This window comes from Lissotriton vulgaris, chromosome 4_1 (genome assembly GCF_964263255.1).
Source record: "Lissotriton vulgaris chromosome 4_1, aLisVul1.2, whole genome shotgun sequence".
NCBI lineage: Eukaryota > Metazoa > Chordata > Amphibia > Caudata > Salamandridae > Lissotriton > Lissotriton vulgaris.
In genome coordinates this window covers 23,944,166-23,962,228 of record NC_141691.1, presented here as the reverse complement: position 1 = coordinate 23,962,228, position 18,063 = coordinate 23,944,166, and the positions used below count along the sequence as shown (strand labels likewise).

Here is an 18,063-nt window from a genome sequence, read left to right as displayed (position 1 = left end):
CCTGCAACTGATGTGTGCCCTGGGGCGCTCTAAACGGCATCCAGTCTTCTTCCGATATTTATTGAGCTCCATATGTTGTCTGTATGAGCTGGATCTCTGTATAGTGTCGTAAAACAAAGTACACTGTGCAGAGTGTCTTGTGGATACTGATATACAGAGACAACAGTAGATAATAATAGTGCCCTTTTTTTTAGCAGTGTGGGTGAGCAGCTAGGTTTATTAGAGGCTACTGCTAAGCATTTGTTTAACTCAGAGATGCAATACATAAGACACACACTCAAGATTAAATCTGAGACCAATTTGCAAAAATACCATTGAATTTATTTGAGAAATGCATTCTAAAGTAAGTACTTTTTAAGTTATGATTTTTTAAAATTGTAACATGAATCACTGTTGTACACACAGTAGAATTACTTGGAAAAACTAGGAAAAAAGATATACATTTTCACTATGGGTCCCCAATGTTTAACTCCATGATTTAGGTAAGTAGCAAGGCCGGGTTCAGGATTCGAATGGGAGTACAGTGCTAAGGTAATTGGTAGCCAGCACTACTAAGAAAGGGGCTCACTGAAAACACGCTACAGAGAGGGACTTGAAGGTTAGTCCAAGGTCCTACTTGAGGGAGCAGGTTGCAAGGAACTCAGGACCACAGGAACACAGCCGGTTATTGTTACCCACCTGGGTGGGCTGGGTGCAGAGCAGATAGGGCAGCAAAGTGTTGTGCATCAAGATGGTCCTTGCGGTGAGGGGCAGGTAGGTTGCAGATATAATATCATTACAATTAAGGCCACTCATGGAGTGGGACTCTGGTGTCTTGAAGTCCCTTGATGGGTGTCATCATCTTGGAAATCTGGAGTCCAGATTGGAGTCTTTCTCCTTGGTCATCGGTGTAGGGGGGTCGGATATCCTGGGTATTTGCACAGGAAGGCTTTCATAGGTCCCTGTGTCCTCTCACTTGGTGGGGGGAATGATCTGACCGTCTGGAGCCGGTGTCCCTCTTATGGCTTTGGCGCTATATCAGGGGCGCTGGAAGCAGCAAGTCGATAAACCAGATGTCATGCATCAGTGACTGAGGGCTGCAGCGTAGTAGCTCCTGTGCTCCAAGGTAGGTTCTCAAAATATGTTCTAAGGCCAGAGGTGCTCTGGGGTTCTTCGAGGCCTCATAGTTGTAGAACGAGACAGCACTGCAGTTATTGAGTTAGCACCTCATCTAAGTCCATTGCTTGTCTTAGGTCTGTCAAATATGAATTCAGGGATAAAAATGAAACAATAAATTTAGGGTCATTATTTGGGGTTCTCAAAAAACAGGAGCCTAGGGGGAAACAGAAGCAGGCCGCCCCCCCACTCAAATATCTCTCATACAACAATGGCCTGCTCCTGAACAGCTCAAAGGCTAAAAAAGGAAGAATTTACTCTTGTGGTAGAGGGAGTATCTACCTTCTATCCACAGTAATACACACCGTTGCAATTTACAGTCTGGCAATGTTGCCAAGACGTGTGTTTGTATATCGGTACCACCACAGAGCTACATATATGTCCTCCCTTCCATACGTGAAAAAAGGGGAGGGGAGGTTGACAGTGCCTCACGGAAGCAACACCAAGGAGAGGATTGTATCAGACTGGTACTCGCCTGATTCCTCACTTCTCATCATCGGCTACTGTCAACCTTAAAGAAATGGGAGAAAAACAAACATAAAGAAAGTGCATATAGGTCAAGCAACCGTGAGGTGTTGTGAGTGCTGAGACCCGGTGTGATATATCCGTGCCCAATTAAGTGAAAAAAACAAATATACCACTATAAAAAGAGTAAGACTAACTGGCAACTCATGACTTTATTCTGTGCTGTTAGCTCACTCTGATTAAAAGTCAACCGAAATGTTTCATCACTTTGCCTTACAGTGATTTCTTCAGGGTTTCTTGGTGGGTCAGCATTTAACATGCACCTTTCATAGTCTTCCCTTATTGTACCTGTAGCGAGTGGTGGGACACAACAGACAAACACATACAAACATTAAAAATGTCTCAGCGAGTAGCACCGAGCCCGGTGCTCACTGGCAAATGACAAATTCCAGCACTATAGATTTACCAGGTGGCCTTCTGTGATGAGCCTACCCGGCCCCCGTGGAAGACTGCTTCACGTGTATCGTTCCCCGTCTCTGTACTGGGATGCTTTGAACCGCCAAAAGGTCGGTATCTGTGGCAAAAGACGAAGGCGGGAAAGTTTTGTTGTAATACATCTCGCTTAGCTTATGCCTATTAAATTGCGGGCGGACGTGATTTTTCCCTTTAGTTACAGCTCCCGCTCCCTCTATCTTTTAGCAGCCTGGTTAAAAAACTCCTTACCAAGTACGCGTGCAGGTGTGGTCTCGGCTCACCCCTCGTATGCTGTGGCGGTGCCGGTCGGCTGTTTACAAAGCCCGTTTTCGGGTCACGTGGACCAACGTGACGTGCTACGTCACGTCAACGGCGGGCGCCATCTTTAAACGGGAAAGTGTCTCTAAGGGTGCAATATTATCGCCACTGCGGCATACACTCGGACAGGTTTTCCTAGTGGAGTAGATTGCGGGACCCAGCCCCGGGGACTCGTGGAATTAAATACTTCATCTAAGTTGTGAAGCGGATTGGTGAATTCCTAATGTTATTGTACACCTCTCTACAAGGCATACCGCCACGTATATATAGCGATTGCCATCTTCGAGTGGGACACTTGGTGTGACACCCCCGCCAGTACGAAAAAGGACAGTGGATCCTGACATGATGATTTTATAGGGATCCGACATCACAGGCTTGTGTGGTTACTAGACCTGCGAGTACATGATCCTATTGTCACCATACCACAGATATTTATAATACAATAAAGGTTGAGTGACTTAACAACAGGTAGTGTGAAAACTCTACATAGGGTCCCCTATGGGTGGTACACATTACAATTTTCATAATAAGTGAGGAGCCACTAGTCTCAGTATTATGCTGTTTGCTCATATGTGATTCATCAGGATCGCACTCTAGGTCATTGAAACCTTATTCCACTCAATAATGTCATTGAGGCCTTGGTCAGCTGTTAACTCTTCATAGATCCATCGTGCCTCTTTCTTTAATAGTCTATTGCAAATATTGTGTGTATCACCTTGCACTCTCTCTAACACGATCCAACGGAGATCTCTGGGTTTGTGTTTCAGGCCATTGAAATGTTGTACCAGTTTGGTTGAGAGTTTTGCTGTCTTTATGGTGCTGAGATGTTCCTGAATTCTCACCTTGATTTTTCTGGTGGTGAGCCCTATATAGTGCAATCCACATGGACAGGTTAATCTGTATATCACGTTACACGTGTTACAGTTACTGAAGCTGTTTAGATGCCATGTACTTCCATTAGTCCTAGTGATGGAATTTGTTTTCATGGTTAGAGGACAGATGGTACATTCTCCACATGGGTAGTGGCCAGACGGAAGATTAGAGTGTAAATGTAAATGTAGTTGAGCTTATATAGCGCACAGCTACCCGCAGTGGGTGTCCCGGCGCTTGCTTAGGGAACCCGTCCTGATATTCCCCTGTGTGATAGCCCCAGCAGGTATCCACAAGGTGAAAGCCAGGCATCCCGCCGCGAGGGGCCGTTGTGGAGATTAAGCAAGCTATTGCCCAGAGTCGCAGAGTGTGAACCCGTGAGTCGAGAAGGCACCGGAGCGAGAATTATCGAGTCCGTGGAATTTTTAGCTCAAGACCCGCCGAGGCGGGGAATTGAACCCTGGTCCAGGACCGATCTCAGCTTCCGGGTCTGCCGCCTCTAACCCCTGAGCCACACTTCTCCAGAGTGGGGCAGCTTAACTTGTGGTCTTGTGTGGACCAGCCGGTCCTTCAAACTGGAGGATCGCTTGAAGGCGAACCTGGGCGGTGGCATTCGCATAGAGTTGGTGCTCAGGATATGCCAGTGTTTTCTCACTATTTGGCGGATTTTGGTGGAATGAGGTCCAAAAGTAGTGATTATTGGGATACAATCTTCGGTTTCCTTCGGTTGTCGCTCGAGTAGAGCTTCTCTTGGTGTATTCAGTGCTCGTTTCTTGGCCTGTTTTATCGTTTTCCAGGTGTATGCTCTGGCGATAAGTTTGTCAGCCAGTTTTTCAGATTGTTCCATGTAGCTGTCGGTAGTTGTACAATTCCTCCGGTACCTCATGAATTGTCCCACAGGAAGGTTGTCTCGCAGAGCCCTAGGATGGAATGATTTATAGTGTAACAACGAGTTCTTGTCTGTGGGTTTTTGATGTACTGATGTTGCCAATTTATTGTCTATGGCACTGATATCCAGGTCCAGATAGGTGGCTTTATATCGGTCTATATTCCAAGTGAACCAGGATCCACTGTCCTTTTTCGGACTGGCAGGGGTGTCACACCAAGTGTCCCACTCGAAGATGGCAATCGCTATATATACGTGGCGGTATGCCTTGTAGAGAGGTGTACAATAACATTAGGAATTCACCAATCCGCTTCACAACTTAGATGAAGTATTTAATTCCACGAGTCCCCGGGGCTGGGTCCCGCAATCTACCCCACTAGGAAAACCTGTCCGAGTGTATCCCGCAGTGGCGATAATATTGCACCCTTAGAGACACTTTCCCGTTTAAAGATGGCGCCCGCCGTTGACGTGACGTAGCACGTCACGTTGGTCCACGTGACCCGGAAACGGGCTTTGTAAACAGCCGACCGGCACCGCCACAGCATACGAGGGGTGAGCCGAGACCACACCTGCACACGTACGCGGTAAGGAGTTTTTTAACCAGGCTGCTAAAAGATAGGGGGAGCGGGAGCTGTAACTAAAGGGAAAAATCACGTCCGCCCGCAATTTAATAGGCATAAGCTAAGCGAGATGTATTACAACAAAACTTTCCCGCCTTCGTCTTTTGCCACAGATACCGACCTTTTGGCGGTTCAAAGCATCCCAGTACAGAGACAGGGAATGATACACGTGAAGCAGTCTTCCACGGGGGCCGGGTAGGCTCATCACAGAAGGCCACCTGGTAAATCTATAGTGCTGGAATTTGTCATTTGCCAGTGAGCACCGGGCTCGGTGCTACTCGCTGAGAAATTTTTTATGTTTGTATGTGTTTGTCTGTTGTGTCCCACCACTCGCTACAGGTACAATAAGGGAAGACTATGAAAGGTGCATGTTAAACGCTGACCCACCAAGAAACCCTGAAGAAATCACTGTAAGGCAAAGTGATGAAACATGTCGGTTGACTTTTAATCAGAGTGAGCTAACAGCACAGAATAAAGTCATGAGTTGCCAGTTAGTCTTACTCTTTTTATAGTGGTATATTTGGTTTTTTTTCACTTAATTGGGCACGGATATATCACACCGGGTCTCAGCACTCACAACACCTCATGGTTGCTTGACCTATATGCACTTTCTTTATGTTTGTTTTTCTCCCATTTCTTTAAGGTTGACAGTAGCCGATGATGAGAAGTGAGGAATCAGGCGAGTACCAGTCTGATACAATCCTCTCCGTGGTGTTGCTTCCGTGAGGCACTGCCAACCTCCCCTCCCCTTTTTTCAAGTATGGAAGGGAGGACATATATGTAGCTCTGTGGTGGTACCGATATACAAACACACGTCTTGGCAACATTGCCAGACTGAAAATTGCAACGGTGTGTATTACTGTGGATAGAAGGTAGATACTCCCTCTACCACAAGAGTAAATTCTTCCTTTTTTAGCCTTTGAGCTGTTCAGGAGCAGGCCATTGTTGTATGAGAGATATTTGAGTGGGGGGCGGCCTGCTTCTGTTTCCCCCTAGGCTCCTGTTTTTTGAGAGTGTTGAGTACGGCAGCCTAGCCGTGAGAGCCTTGAAACACAAACCATTACACACAGAAGGAACACATTGTCTGGAGGTTTAAGTTCCCGTGACTTTGTTGAAGTGTATTTTAGATTAATTGTCTCAGCGAACACTGACTAACTGGTACCTTGAGTATCATGGCAAATTTCTGCCTGGCCTTCACGGAGGACCACATAGCTAATATCTTAGCGGGACCATCTCTATTACCAGACACCCCACTGGGCAGCACTAACACCGCTAGGGATGAGTGGGAAAAACTATCAACGCTTAGGAAACGTCAAATAAGAATAGCGCTGCACGGAGCACTAATGACTGAATATCTCCGAGCAGGGGCAGCACCCGCTAGCTTATTGGTGAGGTTAGAACCTAAGATCTTCCTAGAGGATAAGCAGTTCCGGGTGGACTGGAGCTACATAGCCAACAAGTGCACCTGGGACTGGCTTATTCTAATCATCAATACTGCCAAACGCCTTAGTGAGGAGCTGCTTACAGAAATACTGGAAATGGAAACCACCATAAAAAACGACACCACCATACTTGATGCAAAAGAACAACTAGCCAAGATCCAGACTGACTTGGGGGAGTACCAAACATACAAGGTGAATCAAAAAATAAAAGGCCTAAAACGTAACCTGGATAGGTTTAGTCATGAATGGGCTTTCCCATATACAGAGGACGAATACTATCAGCAAACTAAAGCCCAACCTCCAGCACCACACCGGGGTAGGGGTGGTAGACAACAGCCTAGGAGAACGCCACAAAACTGGGCTTTTGATAATACAAGTAGCGAGGAGGATGATCTGGAGATGCAAGCCCCGCAGGGCAATGCCCGGGTGAGATTTCAACCCCAAGGCACCTCTGACCAGGACCTAGGAGCCCTATTTAGAGCTTTTTTAGGGCAGCACCAGTCCAACCAGAGGGGGGCCAACACGAGAGGCAGAGGCAGAGGAAGGGCCCGACATATAACCAACACAAACCAACAAACCCACTCCCCAAGGATCACCCGCAGCAGGGGCCGCACGCCAATATAACTCCTCCAGAGAACATAGTGGTAAATCTTTTTGATTACCAATTGACACCACATGAAAACGCTGTGCTGAATAAAGGTCTCGGCTTCGTCCCCACCCCCAAGCATGATAGTTTCCAATTACGAGGTGAACTCAATAGTGTAATGAGAAAAATCAAATTACGCAAATTCTTTGAGGGGAAAGAAAATACCACTTCCAATACAGATTTCTCCACAGATCTAAGGCGTCCTTCAAACTTTACACCTTTGAATCAGCAAGTGGGCCCCGAGGTGACAGTTTTTGAGCAGAAAGTCCTACAGGACATTGAGGACTTGGAGAAACAACAATACCCTAACAAACCGAGCAACATGTCAAAAACTGACTGGCTGGCAGTTAAATCGCTGCAAAGCAATGATCTTATCACCATTAAACCGGCCGATAAGGGCGGGGCAGTGGTGGTAATGAATACCTCTGACTATGAGGCCGAGTGCAATAGACTCCTAGGAGTCAGGGAACATTACCAACCTCTGGCTAGAGACCCTACACCTGACCTACAAACCACTATACAGACCATGGTGGTAGCCGCCCGAGAAAAGAAGTGGATCACAGCAAAAGAAGCAGATTTCTTAATCAATCCATCCCCTAGAATACCAGCATTATATATTGTGCCCAAAATTCACAAGCCACAACGCCCACCACCTGGAAGGCCAATAGTCTCAGGTATAAATTCTGTACTTGAGCCGCTCTCCGAGTTTGCAGATTTTTTTCTACGTGAGTGTGTCATTACACAACACTCATAAGTGCAAGACACCACAGACGTCTTGAGACATCTCCAAACGGTCACATATAATCCTGAAGAAAATCTATTGGTGACGATTGACATCGAGTCACTCTATAATAGCATACCCCAGGAGGCGACGCTGGTGGCAGCAGCCCGCTCCCTGGGGGAGCTAGAATGGTTCTACGACACAGCACAGACTCTAGTACTGCAGTGCATCGAATTAGCTTTGACCCGCAATTTCTTTGCACACAAAGACCAACTGTTTCTGCAGACCTCAGGGACTTCAATGGGGGCAACTTTTGCCCCCAGCCTGGCATGTATCTATGTCGGCCAATTTGAAGCCAATCACATCTATCACGCTACCAATCTCTTCCAGGGGAACATTGTCCTCTGGAAGAGATACATAGATGACATTCTGTGCATCTGGAGAGGAACACCTGAGACATTGGACTGTTTTTTAACATGGCTCAACACACTGGATAGATGTCTCAGGTTCACTTGGAATATAGACCGATATAAAGCCACCTATCTGGACCTGGATATCAGTGCCATAGACAATAAATTGGCAACATCAGTACATCAAAAACCCACAGACAAGAACTCGTTGTTACACTATAAATCATTCCATCCTAGGGCTCTGCGAGACAACCTTCCTGTGGGACAATTCATGAGGTACCGGAGGAATTGTACAACTACCGACAGCTACATGGAACAATCTGAAAAACTGGCTGACAAACTTATCGCCAGAGCATACCCCCGGAAAACGATAAAACAGGCCAAGAAACGAGCACTGAATACACCAAGAGAAGCTCTACTCGAGCGACAACCGAAGGAAACCAAAGATTGTATCCCAATAATCACTACTTTTGGACCTCATTCCACCAAAATCCGCCAAATAGTGAGAAAACACTGGCATATCCTGAGCACCAACTCTATGCGAATGCCACCGCCCAGGTTCGCCTTCAAGCGATCTCCAGTTTGAAGGACCGGCTGGTCCACACAAGACCACAAGTTAAGCTGCCCCACTCTAATCTTCCGTCTGGCCACTACCCATGTGGAGAATGTACCATCTGTCCTCTAACCATGAAAACAAATTCCATCACTAGGACTAATGGAAGTACATGGCATCTAAACAGCTTCAGTAACTGTAACACGTGTAACGTGATATACAGATTAACCTGTCCATGTGGATTGCACTATATAGGGCTCACCACCAGAAAAATCAAGGTGAGAATTCAGGAACATCTCAGCACCCTAAAGACAGCAAAACTCTCAACCAAACTGGTACAACATTTCAATGGCCTGAAACACAAACCCAGAGATCTCCGTTGGATCGTGTTAGAGAGAGTGCAAGGTGATACACACAATATGAGCAATAGACTATTAAAGAAAGAGGCACAATGGATCTATGAAGAGTTAACAGCTGACCAAGGCCTCAATTACATTATTGAGTGGAATAAGGTTTCAATGACCTAGAGTGCGATCCTGATGAATCACATATGAGCAAACAGCATAATACTGAGACTAGTGGCTCCTCACTTATTATGAAAATTGTAATGTGTACCACCCATAGGGGACCCTATGTAGAGTTTTCACACTACCTGTTGTTAAGTCACTCAACCTTTATTGTATTATATATATCTGTGGTATGGTGACAATAGGATCATGTACTCGCAGGTCTAGTAACCACACAAGCCTGTGATGTCGGATCCCTATAAAATCATCATGTCAGGATCCACTGTCCTTTTTCGGACTGGCAGGGGTGTCACACCAAGTGTCCCACTCGAAGATGGCAATCGCTATATATACGTGGCGGTATGCCTTGTAGAGAGGTGTACAATAACATTAGGAATTCACCAATCTGCTTCACAACTTAGATGAAGTATTTACTTCCATGAGTCCCTGGGGCTGGGTCCCGCAATCTACCCCACTAGGAAAACCTGTCCGAGTGTATCCCGCGGTGGCGATAATATTGCACCCTTAGAGACACTTTCCCGTTTAAAGATGGCGCCCGCCGTTGACGTGACGTAGCACGTCACGTTGTTCCACGTGACCCGGAAACGGGCTTTGTAAACAGCCGACCGGCACTGCCACAGCATACAAGGGCTGAGCCGAGACCACACCTGCACGCGTACGCGGTAAGGAGTTTTTTAACCAGGCTGCTAAAAGATAGAGGGAGCGGGAGCTGTAACTAAAGGGAAAAATCACGTCCGCCCGCAATTTAATAGGCATAAGCTAAGCAAGATGTATTACAACAAAACTTTCCCGCCTTCGTCTTTTGCCACAGATACCGACCTTTTGGCGGTTCAAAGCATCCCAGTACAGAGACAGGGAACGATACACGTGAAGCAGTCTTCCACGGGGCCCGGGTAGGCTCATCACAGAAGGCCACCTGGTAAATCTATAGAGCTGGAATTTGTCATTTGCCAGTGAGCACCGGGCTCGGTGCTACTCGCTGAGACATTTTTAATGTTTGTATGTGTTTGTCTGTTGTGTCCCACCACTCGCTACAGGTACAATAAGGGAAGACTATGAAAGGTGCATGTTAAACGCTGACCCACCAAGAAACCCTGAAGAAATCACTGTAAGGCAAAGTGATGAAACATGTCGGTTGACTTTTAATCAGAGTGAGCTAACAGCACAGAATAAAGTCATGAGTTGCCAGTTAGTCTTACTCTTTTTATAGTGGTATATTTGTTTTTTTCACTTAATTGGGCACGGATATATCACACCGGGTCTCAGCACTCACAACACCTCACGGTTGCTTGACCTATATGCACTTTCTTTATGTTTGTTTTTCTCCCATTTCTTTAAGGTTGACAGTAGCCGATGATGAGAAGTGAGGAATCAGGCGAGTACCAGTCTGATACAATCCTCTCCTTGGTGTTGCTTCCGTGAGGCACTGTCAACCTCCCCTCCCCTTTTTTCACGTATGGAAGGGAGGACATATATGTAGCTCTGTGGTGGTACCGATATACAAACACACGTCTTGGCAACATTGCCAGACTGAAAATTGCAACGGTGTGTATTACTGTTCATTATTTGGGGTGACAGGTCCAATGGGCCACTTACTTTTAGGGCTGTGGTCTTCAAACCATCAGCAGTCCAGAAAACAATTGTTGGCCAAATTGGCCATGGTTTTGTGCTTGTCTGCCGGTTGTTATACTTCAGATGTGAGAGTTCTCAACTTGACAGGTAGAGTATTCACTCAGGAATTAATTTTGTTTACTATTTATGACAGAATGAAAGCTTTTCCACATTATATTCACTAAAATACCCTTACTGCTAATGCGCAGTTATGCATAGTTCAATGTCTAAAGGTATTTGAAGAATGTACACATAATTTACGACCTGCTTGTACGAGATTCTTGATTGCTTTGCAAAAACCTTTTCAAACTTGTATTATACATGGTGGATTCTACTTTTCAAGTCATAAAGGAATCTGATGATTTGTCTTCTGAATCTATATTTTAAAAGTTCTATTATAAACCTGTGGGTGAAATTACTTCGGTAGTTTTTGATAAGTGCTAAACTAGCATAATCTGAAGCTTCCGGTCCTGTAATAGAATAAAAGGTTGGCTAGCATTCGCATAAAATATTTTCAAATATATTTAGGATACTAAGGCTCAGATTATCCCTCCCATTTGACATTAACATAACTATGTTCCCACCCTTAAATTGTAAGCACTTTTTCCACAGTGCAGAACAAAAAGGAGAGTGATCCTTTTCCCGAATCCTTGGCAAAAAGAAGTATCACTAACATCTTTTGTCATGTATGGCCTGTCAAAAGGGAAAGGGCACCAATTATCCTTCAATACCCTAAATCCCATTTTTCACATTAGTAAGGCCTGTCTGACTAGAATAGGATGTTTGGCAATCATGCATTTGATTGCATTTACAATATTTGATTTCATTTTTAAAATAGTGACAGAAATTAACAGGAATGGCATATTTCAACATTGCCAATTTAGTAGAATAATTGTGAAAAATAGGGAGGGGACTCCAGTGATTTTATTTCATGGGGAGGGAGGGACATAACAAAATTTGTAAACCACTGTTTTAGGGTATCTACATCCTCTAAGTGACAGTTTCCTGTGGTAAGGGACACTACCTGAGCTCTGCTAGGTTACTTTCCAACTTAAAATGGATGAATTTGAAATGTAGTGTCCACATCGCCTGCCCGCCTTAGAGGTGGCGCTGGCTAAATGTGGGCACAACTCCTATTCTGGATACATTTCTTGCCTTTCCTTCCAGCCAAAAGAAGAACAGGAAAGGGGGGGGTTTCATACCAAAGGTGGCATTGCCTTTGAAGCTTCCCACCCAGGCAGGCGTGTTTCACGCCTCAGCCTAGAGCAAACTTTGTTGTTGGCTTCTGAGAGTGCTGGCTCTCATCCCATGAAGTCAGAAACATGTCTGGTGGTGGCAGGCCATTTAAGACTAGTCAGAAACCATACCAGTGCATGCTAGGATTTCAGGGGACCCTGTAAAGGGGTCTCCAGTGTGCATTTATTAATAACTCCAACACTAGCATCAGTGAGGATTTATTAATGTGAGACGTTTGGTACCAAATCTTAGGGTACAGTGAAGCCATCACAGAGCTAGGAAACTCGTAATGACAAATATCCAGCGCATGTACTCACTATGACTTCCCTGCGCACTTACAGAATCGAAGAATGAAGTTAGATATTGTAGGGTCATATCTGGTCATGCAGATACCTCCACACATGGGATATATAGCACTCTGCCTTAAGGCTATAAGGCCTGCAGTAGGGGTGACTAACCTATACCATATACAGAGTAAGTAGATATGGGGGTCACACAGGTGTGTGCCATTTTAACTCTTGTGTTTTCTCTTTACTAACACATGCTGCTTGCAGTGGCAGTTTGCATGGTTTTGTTGAAGAGTCCCTAAGATAACTCCATCTGTGCTGCAGCCCTAGTGCACTCTCCTCATTGCCCAGGCCCTAGTTACCATGGGTATAATTTACTAGGGGCTTGCAGGGAATGCTGCAGTGGTGCCAATTGTGATACCATTTTAGGAAAGAGATCTGCCAAAGGGAATCTGGTTAGCAGGGATCCAGTGCACTTTCGATCACATCTTGCATTAGGTAAAAACTGGGGGCTAACCATATAAAAAGTGGCACTTTCCTAAATGCCCTCCAAATAAAAGACAATGAAACTAACCTTCCCCTAGAGAGTCTTCATCTTTGAAATGAAAGAACCTGGAACTGCCATCTGCATTGGTATTATCAGTCCCAGGTCTGTGTTCCACTATGAAATCTAGTCCTTGTAGAGATATGGACCACTTTCCCAGTTTTTCGTTTTCGCCATTCATTTGCATATGCCATCTCAGAGGTTTGTGGTCAGTTTGGACAAGGAAGTAGATGCAAACAGGTATGGTCCCGGCTTCTCCAGAGACCAAACCAAGGCAAATGCTTCTCTTTCAGTGGCAGTCCAACACTGCCCCTGGGGGAGAAGCCTCCTGCTTATTAAAGCAACATGTTGGTCATGGCTGTTAAAATAGGTCTGGGACAGAACCACTCCTATCCCATGTTTAGAGGCATCTGTCTACTCTATGAGGTGCTTGATATAATCAGGAGTTTTTAGAATGGATGCTGAGCACAGGGTATCAAAAGCCTATTCACAGATCACTGTCCAGGAAATGTTTTTTACACGGCCACATTGGACCCATATCCCTGCAAACATCTCAGATAGTTGAGAATGATATGGACTTTGGATTCTCGGGTTGAACTTGGCCTGCACAATGTGGCACAAGTATACAACTGTGCCCCTCCCTATCTGACACTTGCTTGCCTTGAAAGTGAGGACTGCACTCTGCAGAAGCTTCAGAACCTTCCCATGGTGAATCAGGTGATCCTACCAGGTGGAGCTAAAGACATCAATATCATCTAGATAAGATGCACTAAAGGACTCCAGCCCAGCAAGACGCTGTGAGCACCAACTCTTATCACACAATAAGTCTTCGTAATGCTGGCTAAACATTAATTACAAAAATGTGGGCACTATGAATGGTCGAAGGCAGGCAGACTCTTGTCCAAAGGGGGCATAATGTTTTTTTCCAATGCAAAGAAAAGGCAGCAAATGCAAAGTACTTAGTCCAGGCGCTAAACTTTTTTTTCTAGTGTCCAAGACGAGGCTGCATTTATAGTGATTGATACCGAAAAAGCATTTAACCTTGTAAATAGGGATGCCTTGTTCTTCACATTAGAAAGGTTTGTATTTTTGGGGCGAATGTTGACAGTGTTTAAGAAGCAATATCAAGGAGTTTAAGCACATTTAGTAACTAATGTAATGTGCAAATTAAACATGTCACCCGGCAGGAATGCCCAATGTCCCCTGTGTCTTTTGTGCTACTTATTGAAGTAACATAGTGCTTTAAATGTTGCCCCCGTCTACAGTACCTGTCCAAACTTAAATTGTTTGCAGATGATATGGTCCTAAACTTAAGAGCTAACCAGGTGAATATCAATGGTTATCTGACTGCTGTACAAGAATATTCAAATTTGGTAGAGTACAAGGTTAATCAAGGTAAAACAGAGACTCTGCTTCTTAATGTTCAGCGCTGAGTGTTGCCTGCAGACATAAGTAACAATTGTGATAGTAATCACCCTATTTGGTATATTGGGATTCATGTGAGAAACAAATATACAGAGCTATTTAGTTTAAATTATGAGATGATGATGGAGAAGGTCAAAGGCCTTTGGAATAGATGGTCCATTCTACCTCTTATGTTAATAGGGATAGTGTCATTAGTGAAAATGTCTATCCTACCCTTCTTTTTTACATGTTATTTTTCCTGTCAAAGGATAATAGGGCATATTTTAAAGATCTGTAGTACCCTGTATTTAAATGGCTATAGATCCGGAAAAGAGTGAGATACTCAATTTTTCAGCTGGACAGAGAACAACATGCTTTGCCTCTTCCTAATTTTAATGTATAGTACCCGTACACATGGTTGGCTATTTTGGTAAATGGGAACAGTAGAAGGTGGCTTTCATCTCTTTTTTATTAGGAGAATGGTGCAGGAGAGTGGTGGTACCATACTAGAGTTTTCAAACATGGCAAGATTGCCGAAAATAACCCGATACAAGGTGCTACAATTGGACAGTGAACAACTAGTTTAAAATGAAACATTTCACAGTGTGACATGTTGGAGGACTGTTAGGGGTATTATTTACAATACTTAAAACAATTTGTAGGATTTGGAACTCCAAAGGGTATTGGTCACTGAGCGACATCTATCTAGGAACTTGAATTGAAAATTATTTGGAAATACAGCTGCGGAGAAGGATGCAACTTGTGAAGTTGTGGCACAGTTTTATTCAGATTAAAGGGTGCAGACAATATATACACAATTACTGAAGAGTAATATAAGGCACTCAAAGACAAATGGGACATCTTAGTGGCCAAATTCTAAAGTCTCGGAATATCTGCAGAAAACATCTTGTATTGCCCGCATAAGATACAACCACTTTAATATTTTACATTGGGTTTACCTCACATTGTATACAGATAGTATGATATACCCAGGAGCCCCTGCTGCCTGCCCTAGTTGCAGAGATGACACAGCAGATTTACTAAACATGATGTGCACTACTGGGCTGTGTTGTCAGTGCCATGGAAAGGACTGGTTTATGGAGCATAGAAGATGCTTGTTAGGGACACACCCACAGCACAACTGGCCACAATATTTGTTGAGCCAAAACCATGAGATGGAGAGCTGCCATGTGTCTAGCTTTAGACAACTGGCAGAAAGGTGTGGTATATAGGGCAGAGGTGGGAGGAAGAGTGCTCTTCAGTGAAGAAAGATGAGGGCCAGTGTTTGCTCAAATGGGTGTAATTTTTTGTACTTACATGTTTCCCTCATCTTCATTGCTTGATTTTATTGTAAGAAAGTGTCACTCACAGCAGTTGAATGTCCCTCATAATTACTTAGAAATTATTAATACACATTAGCAATCTGAAACCATGGCAGCTATGTGTGCTGACACGTGGCAATGCAGGCAATCATGGTGCAAGGGTGCCTGCATTATGAACAAGATTATGTTTGTGCCGGAAGGGACAGCTATCTGCAGAAAAACAATTCTTAAAGGCGATTCCCTCCATCTACGTACGCTGCAAAATGCAGTACACGTAGAAAGAGGAAATAACAAGGAGAAATATAGCTATTTCTCCTGGTTACTTCTCCGGGCTTGTGCCCATTTCCATGAGTGATACAAGGGATACATGGGAATGCCCAAGCTCCACCCTTGGAATGGAAACCACACAAAGAAACGCAAGGTAGCAATGTGTGCTACCCCACATTACTCTAGATTCACCTGTCAGGGGCTTATTTACAAGCTCCTTGTGACGCTGAAGACGCACGTTTTATGATGCTCTGGGGGTGCAGAGTTCAAACCCATATCTAGCCTTTCATGGCCCTCTGGATACGGTGTAAGGTAACGCAGCAGAATCACTGCATTGCCTCACACTGATTCAGGGAGGCGTTCCTTGGGTGCTGCAGCTGATTTTCCCAAGCAGTCCCATTTGCATATTTACAAGGACTGTCAATCTGGGAATGCGTCAAACTCATGCACCTTCCCAGGCCACGCGTAACAAGGAGAACTATTGTTACTACGCCGTGGTTTTTACTATCTCTATTTGTGCTGCATTCTGCATCACACATAGAAAGAGGAACACGCCTCCATGGATTGCTTTTCCTGAAAACAAACTATCCTGCCAACAATGCAACATGAAGACACACTTGAACCATGGTGCAACGGTGCCTGCATTGGTGCGAGGCACAACAGTGCGTGCCATTCTCCCTGAATGGACAGAAATACTCTGTATCTCATATATATTTGGTGCATTCTTCCCTTTCAGTTTGGATAAGGCTGCACAGCGAAAATACTTGCAGAATTGCGATACGTCAAATCATTGTAAACAAGGGACTTAGGGGCTTGGTTGCCTTGCGTCACCTTGAGTGATGCAAGGGCAGTGTAAACCCTTTGTAGATCTGGGCCTCAGTCTTTAACACAAAATACCCGCAGAGAAACTTTCATACATGCTTTGGGCGGGATTTAGTTTTAAGATTGCTTCAATAATACCATGTGCAAATTATTGGCCTCATAACTAAGAGTATAATTTAATGATATGTAATTAATTACAAATGTATAATTGTATGCATTGGCAGATATTTCTATGGAAAAGCATATTGCTATTGCATCATTCCCACTTAAGAAGTTGTAAAACTTGAACATTTTAATAAAAGGTTTAAAAAAATAATGATATTGATGTCATGCGGAGCGTTATTGATGCTCGGATGATCCAGGGCTTGTTCCCTAAATAAGTCTGTCAATATTACCTTAGTTCTTCTATTCATTTTTTTGACAAGGTTAAAACTTGTTTACCTTTGGAGTCCTTTCCTTCACTTTCTGGCAAAGAGATTGGCAGCTGCAAACATGAATCATTGCTCTATAAAAATGTAAGGCTTTTTTGGACACAGTGTTTATGTAAGATGACAGTTTTACTGCTATGTCCTAGTACACTACCCTGAGTTTATCTGCTTTCAAAAGAATAAATAAAGAAATATACTGTCTGTGGATAAGCAGGGACATGAATAGTACATACCTGATGATAACACTTTGATGAAATGAGAAAACATTTCAGTAACAGTATTCTCAAAAAAGCTGGATTCCTTTGAGAAATAGGTCTCTCTAATTGCCTTTCCAGTATAATACTTTTCGTGGAGTTCCTTCAGGTCCATGGTGGAGTATCTGGTGCAACCCTCTGCCACATTCTGCCTATGTTACACGCGCGCTTGCTAAATAGTCTAAAATCTGACTTTGAAATGATCTTCAAACAGACAGACCTCTGTGTACACATGCAACAGATGACTGCTTGTGATGTTTTACCATTTAAAGTAAACAGGGCGGATGCACATAACTAACTTAAGACAAAATCCTAAACTTACTACTTTTGATATTCACAGAAGTTAGGATTTTGTCTTAAGTTTGTCTTAAGACAGACTTAAGACAAACTTAAGACAAATCCTAACTTCTGTGAATACCAAAAGTAGAAAGCTTAGGATTTTGAAGACACGTGGAGGCAGCACCAAAATCAAAGTAATTTGCAGAGGCGAAATGTAAAAAAATATTTTTCTTTATATTAGTTTTTTCTTTTTTCAAGGTGCGCAAAACAGCCAACGCGTTTCGCTCCCCAACCTTGGGAGCTTCCTCAGGGCTGAAACCAATGTGAAACATATAAATACATTAATAATACATACAAACATATAAAATACAAGACATAAAAGGCAACATTAGGAAACAGTTAGCACAACAACTATAGGGGGAGATGGCATCTAAGATGAACAACAAACGGTCACATACATATACTAAAATAAAACTAAAACATTCATATGAAATAATACCCTACAATCAAATAACATGACCA

At 43.9% G+C, this 18,063-nt stretch overlaps 1 protein-coding gene across 1 annotated transcript in view; it reads right to left on the bottom strand.

Moving 5' to 3' along the window:
• The window catches only part of LOC147718256 (nicotinamide N-methyltransferase-like), a 107,051-nt gene extending 89,646 nt beyond the window's left edge, over window positions 1–17,405 (bottom strand). The window contains exon 1 of the mRNA XM_086918247.1: window positions 17,242–17,405. Within this exon, the coding sequence (XP_086774373.1) occupies window positions 17,242–17,377 (136 nt within the window). The 5' untranslated portion in view covers window positions 17,378–17,405. The remainder of the gene's footprint in view (window positions 1–17,241) is intronic.
• Window positions 17,406–18,063: the final 658 nt, after the last annotated feature.